This window comes from Crocodylus porosus, unplaced genomic scaffold (assembly GCF_001723895.1).
Source record: "Crocodylus porosus isolate Cpor-Errol unplaced genomic scaffold, CroPor_comp1, whole genome shotgun sequence".
Lineage (NCBI taxonomy): Eukaryota > Metazoa > Chordata > Crocodylia > Crocodylidae > Crocodylus > Crocodylus porosus.
The window spans coordinates 102,754,313-102,773,217 of record NW_017728918.1 but is presented as its reverse complement, the minus strand read 5'-3'; the positions used below and the strand labels follow the sequence as shown (position 1 = coordinate 102,773,217).

The following is an 18,905-nucleotide window of genomic DNA, read 5'->3' as shown; positions in this document are numbered from 1 at the left end:
AAACGGTCTTGCAGGAGTTTGTGACTGTTCGACCTCGTCATCCCCTGGGGCGCTCTGGTGAACAAACGTTCCCCCAGATCCTGGTGTGTTTCTCTTACTGCTGCAGCATGATATAAATGTTGTAGTGGAAATTCATTTATCAGTATTATTCTATTTACTAACATAAATTAATACTTTGAGGGCATTTGTAGTACTACTCAGAGTAGAAATATTTCACCCAAGTCCTTTCATTGTAAATTGTTAGTAAAAGTATATGGCTTGCTTACAAAAATCTTTCTTTCTTGTGTAGGCTGCCTCTGATTAGTGTTGCATTAGTTCAAGGAAAAGCTGTGGGAGGAGGAGCAGAACTTACCACAGCCTGTGATTTCAGGTAAGACTAAAATATTGTTGAGCTAACTCCATGTTGCTGACAGTGCCTGAATGGCATATCTATGGGACATGGAAAATTTGAGACATTTTGTACCATTGTTTGTCATGCATATTACCAGGAATCATATCACCTAATCCTTAGGGCATTTGTCATTGTTCTAACTTGCTGGGTAAGCATGCTATGAGGAGGGTAGGTGTAGGCGTAGCTTTGCTTTGGAATTCATGACACTAGAATGAAGAGAGATGATTTCTGCAGTGATTCCAGCCAACATATCATGGTAATACTTTCATTGCTGGCCTCTGTTTTTTCTGTAAGTTAAGTCAAGCACCTGTTTGCTTTTGGCAGACAAGGGAGAGCCTCATTATTTGATTGATAGGATCAAACATTTGTGAACAAGCTGCTACTATGATATTAAGTAGAAGGCAGGATAGATGTGCACCTTATAGACCAGGGGTGGGCAAAATGGTGGATCTGGCTGGTGGCTAGACTCCATTTCCCAGCAGCCCCTGCCCGCATTGCTGCAACTGATTTCCGTGGAGACCCCTGCAGTGGCAGTGCCATGGAGACCGGCCTCAGCAGGGAGTGCGGCTGGGTGGTGAGCTGCTGTGGGGCCGGGGCTGGGATCTTGCAGCAGTGACAGTGTGGTCTGGAGCCAGGGCAGAGCTGTGATCCCCTGCCTGCATGCCCCTGCCTGGGGTGCACTGCCCTGACTCCAGACCACACTGTCACCGCTGTAAGATCCCAGCCCTAGAGCAGCATCCTGGCCAGCTGTGTACCCTACCAGCACTGTTGGGGCCAGTCTCCATGAAAACCTGGATCCTGTCGCTCCTGGGGTCTCCATGAAAACCAGCTGCAGCAATGTGGGCAGGGAATGCTGCAAAATGGAGTCCTCCACGAGCCCAATCCAGCCTGCGGGCCAGACTTTGCCCACCCCTGTGATACATTAACTAAAGTAGATATATAGCACAAGCTTGGTTACAGCTCACTTCATCACATGCTGTGAAAGGACCTGCAGGGAACAATATACAAGGGGAGTGAGAGTTGAATACAAAGGAAGAAGAGGAGGAAGAGAGGAGAGGAGCAGTGCTGCAAGAAGCAAACAAGCAACAAACCCATAGGAATAAAGGAGTCACAAAAGCTAATGCAGGTAGTGGAATAAGACTCTATAGTCTCTGTTTAAACCACAGTTAACACAAACCTATGAATGATTTCCTGTTCTGCAAGTTCTTGGTCAAATTGGCTTTTAAAGGTTTGCTGCCTAAGAAAAGCCACCTTGCAGTCAGTGATGGAGTGTCCAGGGAGATTCTGCCACAGGCTTGCTTGTCTTTCTGCAGCTGGTGCCAGATCACTGTTGTTCATTATTTCACATAGGGATTGCCCTGCCTATCCAGTATAGACAGCAGAGGGGCACTGTGTGCAAGTGGTGGCATATATGATAGAATTGTAAGTGAGTGATCCTCAGCTGATATAATCCTTGCTATTTGGTTTCTACTGGTGAGGGGACACCGCTTGTAACTGGGTCTGTTGCAAGGCCTGGTGCCTCAGTGGGAATGGGAGTTAGGTAGCCTGTTGCTGGAGAGATGCCATTTGAGGTTGGGGGTTGCATATAAGCCAGAAGAATACCAATGCCAGAAAGTAGGGCTTTGCCGGGTTTGTGGATCTTGGGTAATTATCAGTAAAAGTTGCCCAGCCTGTGCTCCCAGGAGATGGAAGCTGTTATTCTCTTTTGTGTTTCCTGAGGTAGATCCTGTAAGAATTTATTTAGTTCTTCCTAGTATTATGCCGTGGGGCTTCTGCCAGGGGTGTGTAAAACTCTGTGTTGGAAAGTTGTATCCTGTATGTATGCTGTTTTGACTGTGACAACAGTGGCACCCCCACCCCTCCTTATCAGACTGTTGTGTGATACTATCTGGGTTGTTTTTAAGGCTTATTATGGTGTTGTGTTCTGCTGGACTGAGGTAATAATGTAAATGATGGTTTTTTGCAGTCAACACAGTGTTATATAGAATACTTCCACCAATAAATTAAATTACTTTTTTTGGAGGCAGAAAGGCTCAGCCCCCGGGTCTGCACATGAATTAATTCCACATGCCCTTGGCACTTCAGTTTGTTTCCTCTTACTTGGCGAATGTGCTGTGCTGTGTACCTGCAGTGACGTCAGCCTCAAGATATGTTAGCTGCTGTTAAACCTCTATGCTACAGAAGGATTGGTTCTACCTTCATCACCCTGATTTATAATTGAGAGTGGTGCCACATTGCATATCAGGTTATGTTCTTCCCTAGCAATTTAATACTTGTTCCCTCAAGGTGAAGAACAGCAAGCTTGCCTGCCATGAAATCCAATTAGCAAATTCCTTTTTCTTATGACAACTTGTCATTAATGGTAGATGAAAAGGTACACCCAGAGCTGTTGAGTATTTTTAATCACTAGTTTCAGTAACACGCTACTGGGTGCTGCATACAGTTTTTGGCACATCGGTATCAGAAAGATGCTGTCAACTTGGAATATATGAGGTAACACACAAGGCACCAGGCCTACACGTTGTTCCATGTGAGTGCTGCTGGCTTCTGTCAATATGAAGCAGTTGGCAAGGTGTTGGCTTCAGTAATTGTATATTTATCCTTAAGTTAAAGATGCCTAACTAGTAATGTGAAAGCTGCCTACACCTGTAAGGAGCCAAAGAAAACACATAGGTGCCTCCCTCAATCAAGGAGAAATAACCACATGCATTCAAGGAAAAGATATTTGGTCTTCAGAGGGGCCTAAATGCATGGAGTGAAAAAGAAGTTGCTTAGAATGAGCCAAAGAAGTAGCTGGAAGCTAAATTCAGTGTTATCAAATTGGGCCGAGAAAAGCTTATGCTGGATGTCAAAAGGCTTTCAGAATCATATGGGATAATTTTAGAATAGTTTCTCAGCAACAGGGAAACGACATTTGTTTGAGCCACTTGAAACTAGATAAGTCTGAGTATACATCTGTATAGTACAGAAAACTGGAACCCTGAATAACGGTTTTCTGTACTAGTGCAATATGAATACGCACCTACCAAATTTGCAACTGAGTGATTTTCACAGAAACTGTGAATTCTGGCAGGCTCTGCAAAAAATGGCAGGCTCGCTGCAAAATAAATTAATAAAAATAAATAAATAAATATACCTTACCTGCAACCAGAGAAAAGGACAGAAAGCTCTGCAGTCTTGGAACGTGAGGGTGGAGGATAGGGAGAGGGTGGACGGTGGGGACGGGGCCAGGGAGGGTGGATGGCCGGGGAGGGTGGACAGTGGAGATGGGGGAGGGCAGATGGCAGAGGGTTGGGTGGAGGCTTGGGGGCACAAGCAGCTGGATCATGGTTGTGGGCCAGCTGTGGCAGGCAAGCTGCACCAGGATCCATGAAGATCCAGCATGGCTTGTTGTATGCATGCACCAGCCACCGGCATGGATCCTGATGCACCTGCTTCCTGCCTTCCAGCTGCCTGCCACAGCCAACCATTTCCAGGTTGGGCATGGACCAAGACCGCATGGATTAATGGCTTCCCCCAGCTTAATCCAAGCAACTAAGCCATAGTGTCAGGCCATGGTAAAGAATGGGATTCATACCCTTTATACTAGTATACTCTGTCCATAATAGGGGTTGTACCCATGTAACTGTGTCAATAAAAGATCATACCTGTAACCCAACATACTTATACCATGACAAAATAGCATTTAGATCAGGTCAAAGGAACTGTTAACAATATCCTCCACCTTTCTATATGATAGATATGATTTCATGCGAGGGCCCCATCGCTCACCACTCACTGCCTGCACCTGATGGCTGGGAAATAAAAACAGCACATTTAAAACTACGGTTTTCATGTCCCGGCCATCAGGTGTTGGCAGCGAGTGACGGGGTTCCTCCACCACTTAGCTGTAGGGAGGTGTGCGGGGAAAACCAAGATTAAAGAAGTCACAGCACCACACACTTCTGGCGCAAATTTTGGAGATCGATCCCTAATGATAGAAGAGTAAGGATAAGAAATACATTTCTCATTTTAGTAACCTTTGCCCACCCGAAAAGTTCCTTATCTGGACTTTTATGGTGTTATTTCACATTCTCTCCACCCAGCCATCTTGGGCACGTCTATATGATATGTCTATATGAGACACTACTATGCAGTGGTTACTGTTCATTTATTTAGTACTTGTTTAAACAAGTACTAAATAAATGCACAGTGAGTGGAGCTACTGCCCAGTAGCACCAGCAAATATCTTTTAAGTGATGCTACTGTGCAGTAGTCTAATAATGCTGGTCATTAGCATATTAGTACTTAAGTTGTGATGTGCTACTGCGCAGTATTATTTGGTTACTGTGCAGTCAGCGTCTTGTGTAGGTGCGCCCTCTGGCAGGCACAGGGGATGATGTTCTCAAGGTATACCTGAGGTCCGTTTGTAATTTTGCTTGAGATCATGACTGTGACTTGTCTCATTGAATCACACAAGCATTTACTTGAATCCATCTGAATTTAAGATGACCCCCTAATAATTCGATTCTGTATATGGAAAGCTTATACGTTTATTAGCATTTTCCAAGTGTAGAATCTAATTATTGAAGCATTGTCTGAAATGTATCTCCCTGCACCGCTATAGTAGAGAAAGCAGTAGCTGTAGAGCAGGGACATGTGGCTGGGGAGTAGGGGCTAGGAGGCACCCTGACCCTCTGCCCCCCCACCGTGTCCTCACTGCAGCCTTTGTGCCACACCGCCACCTGCCCCCAGCTCTCCACAATCTTCGCACCTTCCCATGCACCCATTGCCCACAATCTCTGCTCCTTTCCCCCCTGCCATTTCTCACAGGCTGTCTCTTCTCCCCCACCCCCAACTCTCCAGAATCCCTGCCCTTTCTCTGCCCCCACTCTTACTGACAGATGCTGCTCAGGCTTTGCTCCCTGCCAGGTCACGAATCACAGCACATGGAAGCAAAGCCTTGCCAGGCGATGTAGCTGCAGTGATACTGCTGATTGGCCAGATTTTCCCTATATTTCAAGCCCACGAGTATACCTGGGAGCTTGACAGTAAGTAGGAGGGAAGGGGGCTGAGGAGGGGGCAGGAGGTTGCCATGGGTCTGACTCCAAGCCTGACTGAAGCCCAGGGCCAGAGTCAGAGCTGCAGCAGCTGCTTTCCCTCCCTCCCCTCCCCCGTGCTTTGTACATGAATTTCAGATTAGGGGATTTCCCCACAGTGCTGACTAGGAGGAGGGGAAGGGACCTCATCTTAAATTTGCGTAAACATGGTACCTCTAAAGGTCACGATCAGAACATTTTACAAACCAAGAAAAACGAAGACGGGTCCCTATTCCATGTCCCGTTCATGCAGAAGACTTAGCATGTGTACATGAAGTTACCCTCAAATGTAAGTGTTTGCAGAATTGGTGCTCCAGAGAGCTACCACAAGATACGTTAGCAGATGGAGAAAGACAACAATGGGAATAGGTGCAGGCTGAGAGTACAGGCCTTTCCACACATTAGTAGTCTGCATTGGCTCTTTTTGTAGCAGGTTAGGTGTTTTGGGAAATCCCACGAGGTATCTGTCTGCATGTATCTATTTAGGTAGGTATCTAAATAGCTTTGAAAAGCAAGTCCTAGATTGTTCTTTGGAAATGGACTGTTTTGTCATAGAGGTGTTTTTGAAAATCTACCCCACGTTTTTGATTGCACTAGCTTTGAGGAAAGAGAGAATGGGGGAGCCTAGTCTACAGTAGAGAGTTTTTTGCTGGGAGGCCCTCACCCAAAGATCTTCTGCTGTGGCAGACCTTTCCTGTAGGTTCTGCTGCTGTTTGGTATCCAGCAGAAGATGTTTGTAGATGCCTTCCAGCAGCTGCTGCATTGGCAGCTGGCATCTTTCAAGGGTGCGCTTTTCACACTGGCAGCCCAGCTGCTGCAGTTAAGCTGTATGGAGCTCCAGAAACACGTGGATGCTCATGTGCTCTGGTAGTGTAGCAGTAGCAACAGATGCTTGACACCACAATGTTGGTGGGACTCAGAGGTTGAGTGTAGACAACGCTAAAAATAAATTGGCTATACCTGGGAAAATGGGAGCACTAATAAAGGTGGGAACTCATCTTTTCTCCTACTCTTGAATTTAAATTGGTATGAAAATAAGGACCTAATTGTGTCATTACTGAACACCAAGGGGTTTTTTCCTTTAATTTTGAAGTAAAAGTATTAAGAAAAATGAATGCAAAACATTAATCTTGCACAGTTAAAAGTAGTGTATTTACCCAAATCCAAGATGACTTTGCATTTAAGATGACCTCCAAATAATTAGACCCTTGCCCTCCGACCCCCTGCCACTTGTCTGGTGCCTGTACCTGTGCCTGCTCCTCTACCTCCTGCCATCCCCAACCACTTGCCTCCCACTGCCACCCTTTGTCACTTGCTCTCTGACACTTCCCCTTACCTAATATGAAGAGCTAGAGCTCTGGCTCTAGTTCTGGCCCAGTCAGGTGGTAACAGCAGCAGCTCTGGGCCAAGTGAGGCAGAGCCGAAGCTGCTGTCCAGTTGTCAGGAGGTCTGTCCAACCCCCTCTCCCCCAACCCCAGCCACCATGCAGTGTCCCCCACACTCTCTGCTCTCCCCTTCCTCCCCATAGCTGCACACTGTATGGTCTTCCCTTCGATTCCTCTCTACAGTACTGTGCAGTCTTTCCACTGGGCCTCCCGTGCATGGTCTCCCCAGTGCTCCCCCTGTTGCATGAACTATCTTGAGCCACCTTGAGCTACCCTGGCTCAAGGTAGGTGGCACCTCTGTCTCTGGTCCCAGAGCTGGAGCCTCAGCACCTGCCTGCCCCAGGCCAGTACTCAAATCCAAGACAAGCCTGCCCCCCCCCATGTTGCGTTGGGTAGAATACCTTATCTTGGATTTGAGTAAATACAGTACCTCTATTTGAGGCAAGCAGTACCTTACCTTGCAAATAGTACTGTTATTTTAGAGAGGTATTTACAGAGCATTCTTCTGTTCAGCATCAGTGAAGATAGAAGAATCTGCCCTGAGGGTGGGGAAAAAGTTAATGCTAATATTCTGTTGATGTTACAGCAGCCATATTGCATGTGTATGGTTGGAGTTTTTTTCTTTGTATTTTTTGGCGGCTGTGTGTAGCTTAGTTTATTATTACTATTTATGCTGTAGAATGCATGCCTTCAGTCATGTTGCAAATCCTGTATATTTTAATGTTGCTATAAAACAATAGCTTTTGCATGTTCTGAGTTTTCCAAAAAACTAAACTGTACAAGCTTGTTTTTGTATGTACATATCTATTGCATACCTACCATAAACAGGTGGAGGCAAAGAGGACACTAACTGATGAACAGATGAAGGCTCAGCACACCTGCCTTAAGTCAGAGACACCTATGCATTTCTTTTAGGATATTGGTAATTTGTTGCTCCTCAAAAAGTTGTAAAGACATCAGTATTTTAAAGGCAAGCATTTCCAACAGTAGGTTTCAAAATGTCAGAACACAATTCACTTGCTTCTTTGGAAACATTTTCCCTGTATAAGGATTTCAGCCTTTATTTTTATCAGAAGCAGCTTTCAGATAAACAAGATCCTTTTTATTTGCAATTAAATTGCAAATAAAATTGCACAATAGCTCTTTTCACAAGGCAGAACATGACATGAATTTAATAAAGGGTATTTGCATATTCATGAGCTCTTAAGTCCAGACTGACAAAGCACTTTTCACCAGATACAGCATATTTCCAGGGGGAGGGTTGGAGGCCAAAAATATCCAAAGAGTCACTGCACATTTCTAAGATTAGAAGTGATAGTTAAATATAGATATGGGTGCTGGTAACTTTAGGTGCTTGTTTACAGTTCCTTCCATCTCTCTAAAAATCAGTGCACAATCTTAACATTTCACTGAACATTCATGCATCACTGCATATTTTTATTATTAGTACAGTTTTCCGATAAATTTTAAAAGAACCGGAAGTTTTCAGATTCATGAGAGTTCACTGAAGTATTGCCTTTAAAATCATGTGAACCTTTTTGGCTTGGTACATTTGATTGATGCTTAATTAATCATAGTGGTGTTAAAAGCAAGATTTTTTTCCAATTACTAGTATTTGACTTTATTGTAAGTGGGTGATAGACCACCTCATTTGGAACAGAGAATACACACATAGTCTGTAATTCAAATGTATATCCTTTTCATAGTTTGGTTTTATGGAGACTTAAATAGGAACAGAATGCAGGTAACCCCTGCTTAACACTGTTTTGCTTGGCGCTATTTCACTATAATGCTCATTTTACATTGATACCTGATTCCACTTAGCACTCACTGAGTTTCATTATAACACTCATGGACATCTTACAGCTGGCAGCAGTGAGCGTACACTAGTGCTACAGTGCATCAGCAGCACGCAGCCTCAATGTGCAATTTAGCTTGCCCTCGCTATGTAGCTGCTCTGGGCTAGCCACAGTGGGGCTATGACTTGCGCTGGGGGAGCCCCGGATACTATGCCATGCTCCTGCCTCTTGGAGTGACTACAGCTGTGGCCATGACTGCTCCCTCACCCCCAACCTGCCACCCAGTGGGGGACAAACAGCACCACCTCCGTGGCCTGGGTCTGGGTGAGCAGCAAAGGCATGGCGCTGACCGAGCTGGCCCTGACCTACCAGGTGCTCACGTCACTGCTGCTGAGTGCCCTGGTAATGAATTATATTTATTTATATTAATTCTTACGGGAAAATTGGTTTCATTTTAGCAGGCTTTTAGGACTGAAAAAGGTGAAGCAAATAAGCTTCACTTTCTGAAGGGTAGAACAAACTTTGAAAAGTAAGAGATACACTCTAAGGCTATGTTCACTCGGGGGAGATGGTGCAGATCTCTACACAGTACTTCCTCTCCTTTCTTATCATATGCTTCTCATAGTAAAATGGTGATTAGTATAGGTATCCAAAGTATAATCATCAGCATTTAAAGTATAACCATAAGCACCCATTGGAACAAGTGGAATGGTCCAGACAGTAAAGATATTATTTTCAGGTACCACTGCATCAGCTGCAGTCTAGTTGCAATGGGGCTTCCTTCGCATAGGCACCGGAACAAGTTTACTGGGAGGTAAGTTATGATCTGATACAACCCATGAGTTATTCCACAGGAAGTTCTGTGTACATGTTCTTAAGTCACAGGAAAGATCGTTACCCTTCAGTGGCATGCAGACACCCAGGGTAGCACATGTATACAGGCAGTTACTATGAAATAGCTGTCAGTTTTCTTTTTACCCTAACCTACAATAACTTTTTCATGTGCCCTTACTCTATAACCATGAGACATCACAGGCTCTAATGCTCTGACTGTTGGGCCTTGATATCCTTGCCCCCAAGGGACATATCCAAAATTTTGAAAAAACTCTATTAAGATAGGGAAAAGCTATTAAATGATGCATCAACTGCCTGAGCCTAGGTGTAAAAACTTGGGTCTCCCACCTCTTCCTAAGCTCTGTGTTGGGTCAGACAGTAGTTGATGATCACTATAACCAAGAACTCTAAATGGAAAATGTGCAGGAGTTCTGAACATAACTATCACTATATCTGTGAGACACAGTTCAGTGCTATTTCCAAGTTATCTTTTATTGGCTCCTGTGTTCACATTAAACAAAGTATAATGAAAACAAATAATCCCTTACCTGATCTTTGATTTTTTTGCCAGTTTTTTTTAAGTGAAAAGATTGTGAAGATAATGTAATCATGATGAAAAGAGAATTTGCCAAGTGCAGCTATAAATATTTCTGCAGAATGTGTGACACTGCTGGAAATGTGCCTGCCCTTCATCTATCTTTTCCTGAGCAGTGTGAATGAGATCACAGAATTGGTGATCCAAAGCCGCTGTTACTTTCTAAGTAACTAGCTTCCTCCTGTAGCATCCATTTTAATTGGAGTGACCATTTGTAGTTTATTTTTTATTGTAAAATGTAGATCTTCTTTGTATTATTTTTAAAGCAGTCTTTGCATCGAGACAAGACGAAATAATACTAATAGAAAAGCAAACACAAAAACAATAGCAACTGAAAAGAACGCTCAATCATTAAAGAACTCCTAGTCAGTATAGCAATATTAACCCTTACTTATATCCTGACCAAATTCTAGCTTATGTAATTGCATCTTGCTTATCTCTAGTTTCAAACAGACATGTGATCTTTCTTTATCTGAGACACAAAATACTGTGTAAGGGCTGCTACGTACTGTTAAACAAATACTGTATTCCGTACCTAACGCTGCTGAATTTCAGATGCAACTGAAGTGATCCCTTACTTTCCTGACTAGTCTCATGGCATATTTACGTTGGTGTGAACTCCCTTTCCACATTAGTAACTTAAAATTACAATAGAGTTACCCAGGAAAAAAACAGCTGTAAAAATATGTCATTGTATGCTCTAGGCATTGAGGTGTAGCTACTTGTTCAGTACAAGCAGACCATCATATATACCCCTACCATGTTGTAGAGCAGTATTTTAATAGTGCCTTCTCTAACAGCTACTTCAGGATAACTGCCTACTGTCTCTCGGTTTAATTTTATATTGAGGTACAAGCTGATGTAACTAACACCAGAGTTAACGTGTCATGTGTCTAGCCCAACAGGCATTAAGAGAATTAATTAGTTAATATATTATATGGCATACTTCGAATCTGTGAGTGAAAGATAGTGCAGAAGTGTCAGGTAATATAAATAAGTTGTCTTCCACCTATATTTCATGTGGAGATGTATTGCCTTCAAGATTCTCTAATGTTACTTAAAAAAAAAAAAATGAAGTCAACACCGAGGTTGACAGAAAGATCAAAATATGATGTTGCCCAGTGCGTTACTCAGTGTTATGTCATATGGGCAAGCAGAGATTAAGGATTACTGTTATAGACAGAAAGCCATACAAGTCTGATCACTTTGGAGGGTCATATAATGCCATGGAGAGTCTACATCTCACCAGTTGCAATAATGGTGCAACGAGATTTTTTTCACATTGACTTTTCAGAGCTAGTCCCTGATAAAGACCAGTAGCAGCATCCATTAGATTCAAGCACAGAAAAAAGAATGTAAAGCATGTTTCTCCAGTGTCCCTCATTTCAAAGGACATCACTTAGGCCCAGACTTATCTACCTAAGTACATACAGATACGATGTTTCTTTGTTTTGGTCTTGAGAACCATTTATATCAGGCATAAAGAATCCTGGAAGGGAAATTATCAGTTGCCAGGAACCCTAACAGTAAACTTTTCTCGGTCAAACTGGCTACATCTGCACAATGCCTGATTAGCTGGGACATGCAGTATGTCCCCTCCTTAAATACACTTAGGGCAACTTGAGTACCGAAGGCTCATTAACTTTTCTGCTCCTGAGGCTCTCCTCCTTGTTCTGGTCCTTGACATCTGGATTCAGATCCCTTGCTGGTTCTCAGTTCCAGAGTATTTCCTCAGATCCCTTTTTGCCTGCTGCCCTGGCCATTGGGGTATATGGCCTATGTCTCAGTCACATTACACCAATTTTTGTTACAAGAAATTTTGAAGAGAAAAGCCTTTTTAATAATTTTTTTAAACTAAAACTTTTCAATAAAAAAATCATTTTAATTTTTCAAAGTCATTTTCAATAAAGCTTTGTGGGTTTTAGCTAAAAACTTAAGGTTTTCAAAACGTAAAGCCTAAACAGTTCTATTCCCAAGTTATAGACTAGCAGAATTAGAAATGCACAAGCTTTCATGAGCAAGAGTTTACTTCATTAGATGCTGTTCTCTGCTCACAAACTTTTGTTCATCTCTGATTCAGTTAGTCTACAGAGTGCATTCCTACCCTTCCTTTTGCCTGACTTAAGCATAACATCGCTGACTACCTCTGTCTATTCCCAAATGATCATTTTTCATTGAAAAGGTAGAAAACATGGTTTTGACCTGATAAACTAACTCTCCTCTCCCAACCTTTTTGCTTGATTTGTCTGAATACACATGGAGATTTATAATCATTTCCTTCAGCAAAAAGTCTCAAAGTTTTAAAAAAGTCTCAAAGTGTGTTCCTCAGACACTACTCCATCTATTTTTTTTTCCAGAGTCCAAAATATTGGAAGAATCATGAATTTACCCCTCCCATAATCTCTAACTGAAAATATGTTCATAAGATACCTTTGCCATGATGTCTGTGATCCCTTGTCAGAGATGGTCCTCTATGGAGATCCTGCTCCAACACCTTCACCTAGTAGTGAAGCATCTGTAGTGCCTGTGTGATTCTTTATGCTGACATGAAGCCTCGCATTTTGGCTAGGATACTTAGGAAGTGCCCAGAATGTCTGTACTTGGGACTGTCCCTTGGACATTTTTATTTTAGCTCTTGGATATTGTTTTAATTTATTTAAATCTGGATAAAGGAAACTATTCTTACAGTTGCTGAAAGGGGGACTGGTCTGTTCAGTTGGTTTACTAAAACAGTAGCCAAGACCTACTCGTTTTCTCTCTGAAGCAAAGATGCTAGGTTTCAGCTGTTCCCCTTCATGAGAAGTAAGTTAAAATCAGGAGGGAAGCTAATTTTATACAGCTTTTTTGTTAGCATACCCAATAATTGGGGCTGAAGAGCAGATTTCCCAGTTTGCACTTCAAAAATATCCATGAGAGAGATATTTTCTGGAAAGATATTTAAAAATATATCATTATCAGTTAAAATGTTTGGCCTTGTTTATTTCTGCATGGTTACCCATTTCATTTTTCTGCATAATGAGTATTTTTTTTACTTGATTTTAAAGAATAACAAGCTCACCCCCCCACAGCCTTATAATTTCAGCCCTCTCCTTCGATTAGCAGAAAAAGCATATAGCAGAAATCCGGGGTTATCAATTTTATAATATTTTCACAGGAAATTTTTCTTTTTGTGTTGCAAGTGGAATAGATCTGTTCACTTCCTGTCATCCCCAATGGTGAGGCAGCAATTATTGTAGTTCATTATTGCCTTATTCCTTTGTTGCCTTGAGCAGAAACACAAAAGGCTCTCCATAAGACGGTAGTGGTAGGGGGAGATGTATGTGTGTTGGTGAGCTTCTGTAGAAAAGAACAGGGAAGTCATAGCTTGCAAACGTTCATTGTATTCTTATAGTTTGAAAGCCTGCTGAAACTTGTTAACCAGGAGTTGTTCTCTGACAGTAGAACTGAACTTTTATATATCTTTAGAAGCCCATATTAATCATCCAAAACTGAAAGGCAGGTAAAATTATGGATAGCTTTCCTGACGATGATTCTATGATTGCTGATCTTGTGTGGGAAGAATGAGGATGGGGTTATATGGTCAAATTTTAGAAAAATCTTTGAATACTTTCTGTCAGTTTTCAGAATACCAGGTTAATAAATTGATGGTATAGGGAAAAAGAGGCAGAAGGAGCACACACCATGCAATTAAAGAATTAGTCCAAAGTTGCTTTTTGGAGATTTTAAAGACTTGACTTTTAATTGCATCTGACATGAAAATCTGAGTGAGGGCTTCAAACTGCTTATCACCCACATTGTTGACAAGCTGAATTATTTCTTTGTAGTAATGCTATATTTCTACTTCATAACACTCTTCCCACGACACACTGCTGCTTCAAAATTTGTCAGAGACTCCAGGAAGTCTCTAGCTAATGTGCTTTTTGTTTTAAAGTAAAATCCTATATAGAAGCTTTTTATATAGGATTTTAATCCTATATAAAGGCCATATAAAATCATATATAAAGGCTTTTTTCTGTGTGTGCATGGTGAAGGGTGGAGGGAGGGGTTGTAAATAAATGGCCTCAGTTATCAGATTACTGGTTTATCTTGACCAGGAGGTGACAAGGGAAATTTTGTCGATAGGTCCAGACAAGTATTTACAATCTATAACTGAACATGATGAAAATAATTGTTTTTCTACTAAACTTTCCTTTTAATGCTATTTTTATGAATATAAAAGCTTTCAACATGTAGAATATGAAGAGGCTAAATACTCCTACAAAATGCTTCTTCCTTTTTTATGTCCTTTTAATAATTTATGTCCTTTTAATAATAATTTTAATAATCTGTCTGCCTATTTTAATAGGCTTGGGCATCAGATAGACTACTTCCAGTCCCATTCAGCAGCAAAAGTGTGCTGGAACACATGTAAAATGATTCCCTGATTGCTTTTGATACACCATTGCCTTTTTTCGCAGGGCAGCTGTTCATTTGCATATAACTGCCCCAGAACAACTGCTGCTAGGTTTTTTGCTTCAAGATTCCCTGTCTCACGATAACTCAGTTCACATGTCCATGACTTTGTGAGAGCGATGGAAACAAAATCCAGATTGCCTGCATTAGTCACCCTTCTCTCACTGTGATGCATAAATACCCAAACAATAAGCTCCTTAAAAATACCAAAACTGGATGTTGAATGACTGCCAAGCTTTATTGACACAGTTAAGGTTACCTGCCTGAGCCTTGTGGTTTTCTGAAATGCTGAATTCAGCTCCACTAAAACTTCTGCAAATCAAGGAATGACATGTTACCACTGCTACTCCCTTTCCCCCACCCACACTTTGGAGCTGGCAGTACTCTTCAGGAACATCTGAGTAAGAAGGGGGACCATACATAATGGATTGGAAGATGTTCTAAGAGGATGTGTCATAATATGTGCATTCCACAGATTTGAATTCTAGCATTTAACAGCATGTGCTTCAGCTGTTTTCACTGTTAGTTGTAGTTGCATTGGAGGGTGGAGGAATTAGTTGGAGATTAGCATAGGTATTACTTCAGTGTGATGAGAAGCATACAAATATACCTCATTTCATCACTGATTTCATCACTGATTTCATAGAATGTGTCAGTGGTAGTAACAGAAAAACTTTGTCATTTGAGATTCTCCTCCATTTGGTGGCATATGACAGTGGTCTCAGGGAACTGATGTGTAAGTGAAGTGATGTGTATGTAAAGGCAATCTCTTATCAAGAATCCTGTGAGCAAGGATGAACTACTACGCCATGCTGCTCATCCATGTGGGCACCAATGATACTGCCAGGAGAGACCCTGAGCCTATCAAAAGTGACTATGGGCCTCTGGGTGCAAGGGTGAGAGAGTTGGGGGCTTAGGTTGTATTCTCATTGATCCTTCTGGTCAAGGGAAAGGGCCTGGGCAGGAGAGGTGCATCCTGCAGATGAATACCTGGCTGCACAGGTGGTGTTGCCAGTAGGGATTTGGATTCTTTGACTATGGGGTGTTCTTCCAAGAAGAAGGATTGCTGGGAAGAGATGGGATCCACCTGATGAAGAGAGGGAATAGTGTCTTCACAGATAGGATCACTAACTTAAGAAGGAGGGCTTTAAACTAGGTTTGCCAGGGGATGGAGACCGAAGCCCTGAGGTAAGTGGGGAGGCAGGAGACCTGGAGGAAGAACAAGCCAGGGAGAGGGCAACAGAGGAGGTGCTCTCATACTTCCTGAGAAATCAGGGCAATCAACTAGTTACCTTGGGTGTCTGTACATCAATGCACGGAGCCTGGGAAACAAACAGGAAGAATTGGAAGTCCTTGCACAGCCATGGAACTATGACGTGATTGGAATAACATAGAGCTGGTGGGAGCTCGCATGACTGGAGCACTGTTATGCATGGGTACAAACTGTACAGATAGGACAGGCAGGGGAGAACAGGAGGAGGAATTGTGCTTTATGTAAAAGAGCCATATGATTGCTCAAAGCTCCAGTATGAAGTTGGAGATATGCCTGTTGATAGTCTCTGGGTTAGGGTCAGAGGGGAAAGCAACAAGGGTGATAACAAAAAGGAAGGTTATAAGAAGTGGAAACTTGGACAAATAACTAGGGAAGAATATAAGAGTATTGCTTGGGCATGCAGGGATGAAGTCAGGAAGGCCAAAGCAGAATTGGAGCTAGGGACAAGGGATGTGAAGAGTAACAAGAAGGGTTTCTACAAGTATTTCAGTAGCAAGAGGAGGATCAGGGAAAGTGAACGTGGGGGACAGCTTTGTGACAGAGGATGCAGAAAAGGCTGAAGTGCTTGATGCCTTTTTTGCTTCAGTCTTCACAGGCAAGGTCAGCTCCCAGACTGTTGCACTGCACAGTTTGTGGAGGAGGTGAGCAGCCCTCAGTGGTAAAAGAGCAAGTTAGGGACTACCTAGAAATGCTGGCCATGTACAAGTCCATAGGGCTGGATAGGATTCACCTGAGGGCACTGAGGGAGTTGGCTGGCGTGATTGCAGAACCACTGGCCATCATCTTTGAAAACTCATGGCAATCTGGAGAGGTCCCAGATGACTAGCAAAGGGCAAACATAGTGCCCATATTTAATAAAGAGAAGGGGGAGGATCCAGGGAACTACAGACCAGTCAGCTTCACCTCAGTCCCTGGAAAAATCATGGAGCAGGTCCTCAAGGAATCCATTTCTAAGCATTTGGAGGGAAAAAGGTGATTAGGAACAGTCAGCATGGATTGCCTGGGACAAGTCATGCCAGACCAACCTAATTGCCTTCTATGGTGAGATGACTGGCTCTGTGGATGTGGTATGCCTTGATTTTAGCAAGGCTTTTGATACGGTTTCCCACAACCGTCTCGCAGGTAAACTAAGGAAGTATGGGCTGGATGAATTGACTGTAAGGTATCCACCTTACAGAAAACTGACTACAGCTCGGACTCAGAAGGTAGTAATCAATGTCTACTGGGCAGCTGGTATCAAGAGGAGTGCCCCAGGGGTCAGTCCTGGGGCTGATTTTGTTGAATAACTTCATCAGTGACCTAGAAGATGGTATAGAGTGCACCCTCGGCAAGTTTGCACATGACACCAAGCTTGGGGCAGTAGTAGATATGCTGAAGGGTAGGGGTAGGATTCAGAGTGACCTAGACAAATCAGAGGATTGGGCCAAAAGGAATCTCATGAAGTATAACGAAGACAAGTGCAAAGTCCTGCACTTAGGACAGAAAAATCCCATGCACTGGTACAGGCTGGAGGCTGACTGCCTGGGCAGCAGCTCTGCAGAAAAGAACCTGGGGTTACAGTGGACAGTAAGCTGAATATGAGCCAGCAGTGTGCCCTTGTTGCTAAGACAGCTAATGGCGTACTGGGCTGCATTGGTAGGTGTGTTGCCAGCAGGTCAAGGGAAGTGATTATTCCCCTCTGTTCAGCACTGGTGAGGCTACATGTGGAGTACTGTGTTCAGTTTTGGGCCCCCCACTACAAAAATGATGTGGACAAACTGGAAAGAGTCCAGCAGAGGGTGACAGAAATGGTGAGGGGCTGGGGCACATGACTTATGAGGATAGACTGAGGAAACTGGGCTTATTTAGAGAAGAGGAGACTGAGAGGGGGCTTAATAGCAGCCTTCAACTACCTGAAGGTTTGAAAGAGGATGGAACTGGACTGTTCTCAGTGGTGGCAGATGACGGAACAAGCAGCAATGGTCTCAAGTTGCAACAAGGGAAGTTTAGGTTCGATATTAGGAAGAATTTTCTCAGTTGGAGGGTAGCAAAACACTGGAACAGGTAACCCAGAGAGGTGATGGAAGCTCCATCTTTGGAAGTTTTCAAAACCCAGCTAGATAAAGCTTTGACTGGGATGATATAGTTGGGGATGGTCCTGCTCTGAGCAGGGGGTTGAACTAGACGACCTCTTGAGGGCCCTTCCAACCTTAACTTGCTATGATTTGTAACAGGAAGTCTGAGGTGATTTCTTTAGAAAATGCTCAGTAAGATAAGGGTAAGTAGGTCATGCTGACTTGACACCAAACTTGGCCAAGAGAATACTGTCCAAAAGTATTTCTGTGTCTGTCCTTGTTTTTTTTTATAGTGTGTGTAGGGCTAGCGTGTTAATATGGACATTAGGACAAAATTACGATTTTGTTGCTGCGGTGATATGCATCTCAATGCTGTGTCTTGAGAAGCTTAAGTAGACTTGAATTTGGCACCGGGATCCACCAGGTAACCTTAACTCTCTGATAACACAGTTTTAATGTGTTCAAATTCCCAGGGGTAGGTAAATCTGGAAGCAGCATGGGAAAGAGATGGATTTCTGGTGGATTTTCTCCGGATCAAGGAACAGTAGAGGAAAATGGAAGGGGAGCCCAACTCTTTCCTTTGGCTGGGTGGAGCAGCAGTTGGTAGGAGTTGTTGGGCATGGAGGTGATTTGAACAGGCATATATGTTACTGGGGAGAAGGTGTTTAGCTACTTCCAGAAGAGGGGTCATGGCTGAGCATCTGGAGCAGGCAGATATCTTCTGCCAGCCCGGTTGGTCTTTGCACCTAATTACTTTTTGTATTTTCTGCTAGAGAACTTGGACAAATCCCAATTGGCTTGAACTTCCTCTGCATTCTGTAGAGGAGTCGGGGTTTTAGCTTAGGATATATGCAGCTATTCCTGGGACCCGATCTTTGATCACATGACTTACTTTAAACTGGGTCCCACTTGTGCAGATGGTCACCGGTGTGGAAGCCGCACCAGGAACACGATCTATATAATTCAAGGTGAAGAGAGGGGTGGGCAGGATCAGGCTGGGGATTATGGGGTTTGGGGCGGGAAGGCAGTTGGCAGGATCTGTGG

General features: G+C 43.1%; 1 protein-coding gene across 1 annotated transcript in view; it reads left to right on the top strand.

Moving 5' to 3' along the window:
- Positions 1–18,905, top strand: part of ECHDC1 (ethylmalonyl-CoA decarboxylase 1) — a 64,758-nt gene that overhangs the window by 35,075 nt on the left and 10,778 nt on the right. Inside the window, exon 5 of the mRNA XM_019538006.1 lies at positions 290–370. Within this exon, the coding sequence (XP_019393551.1) occupies positions 290–370 (81 nt within the window). The remainder of the gene's footprint in view (positions 1–289; positions 371–18,905) is intronic.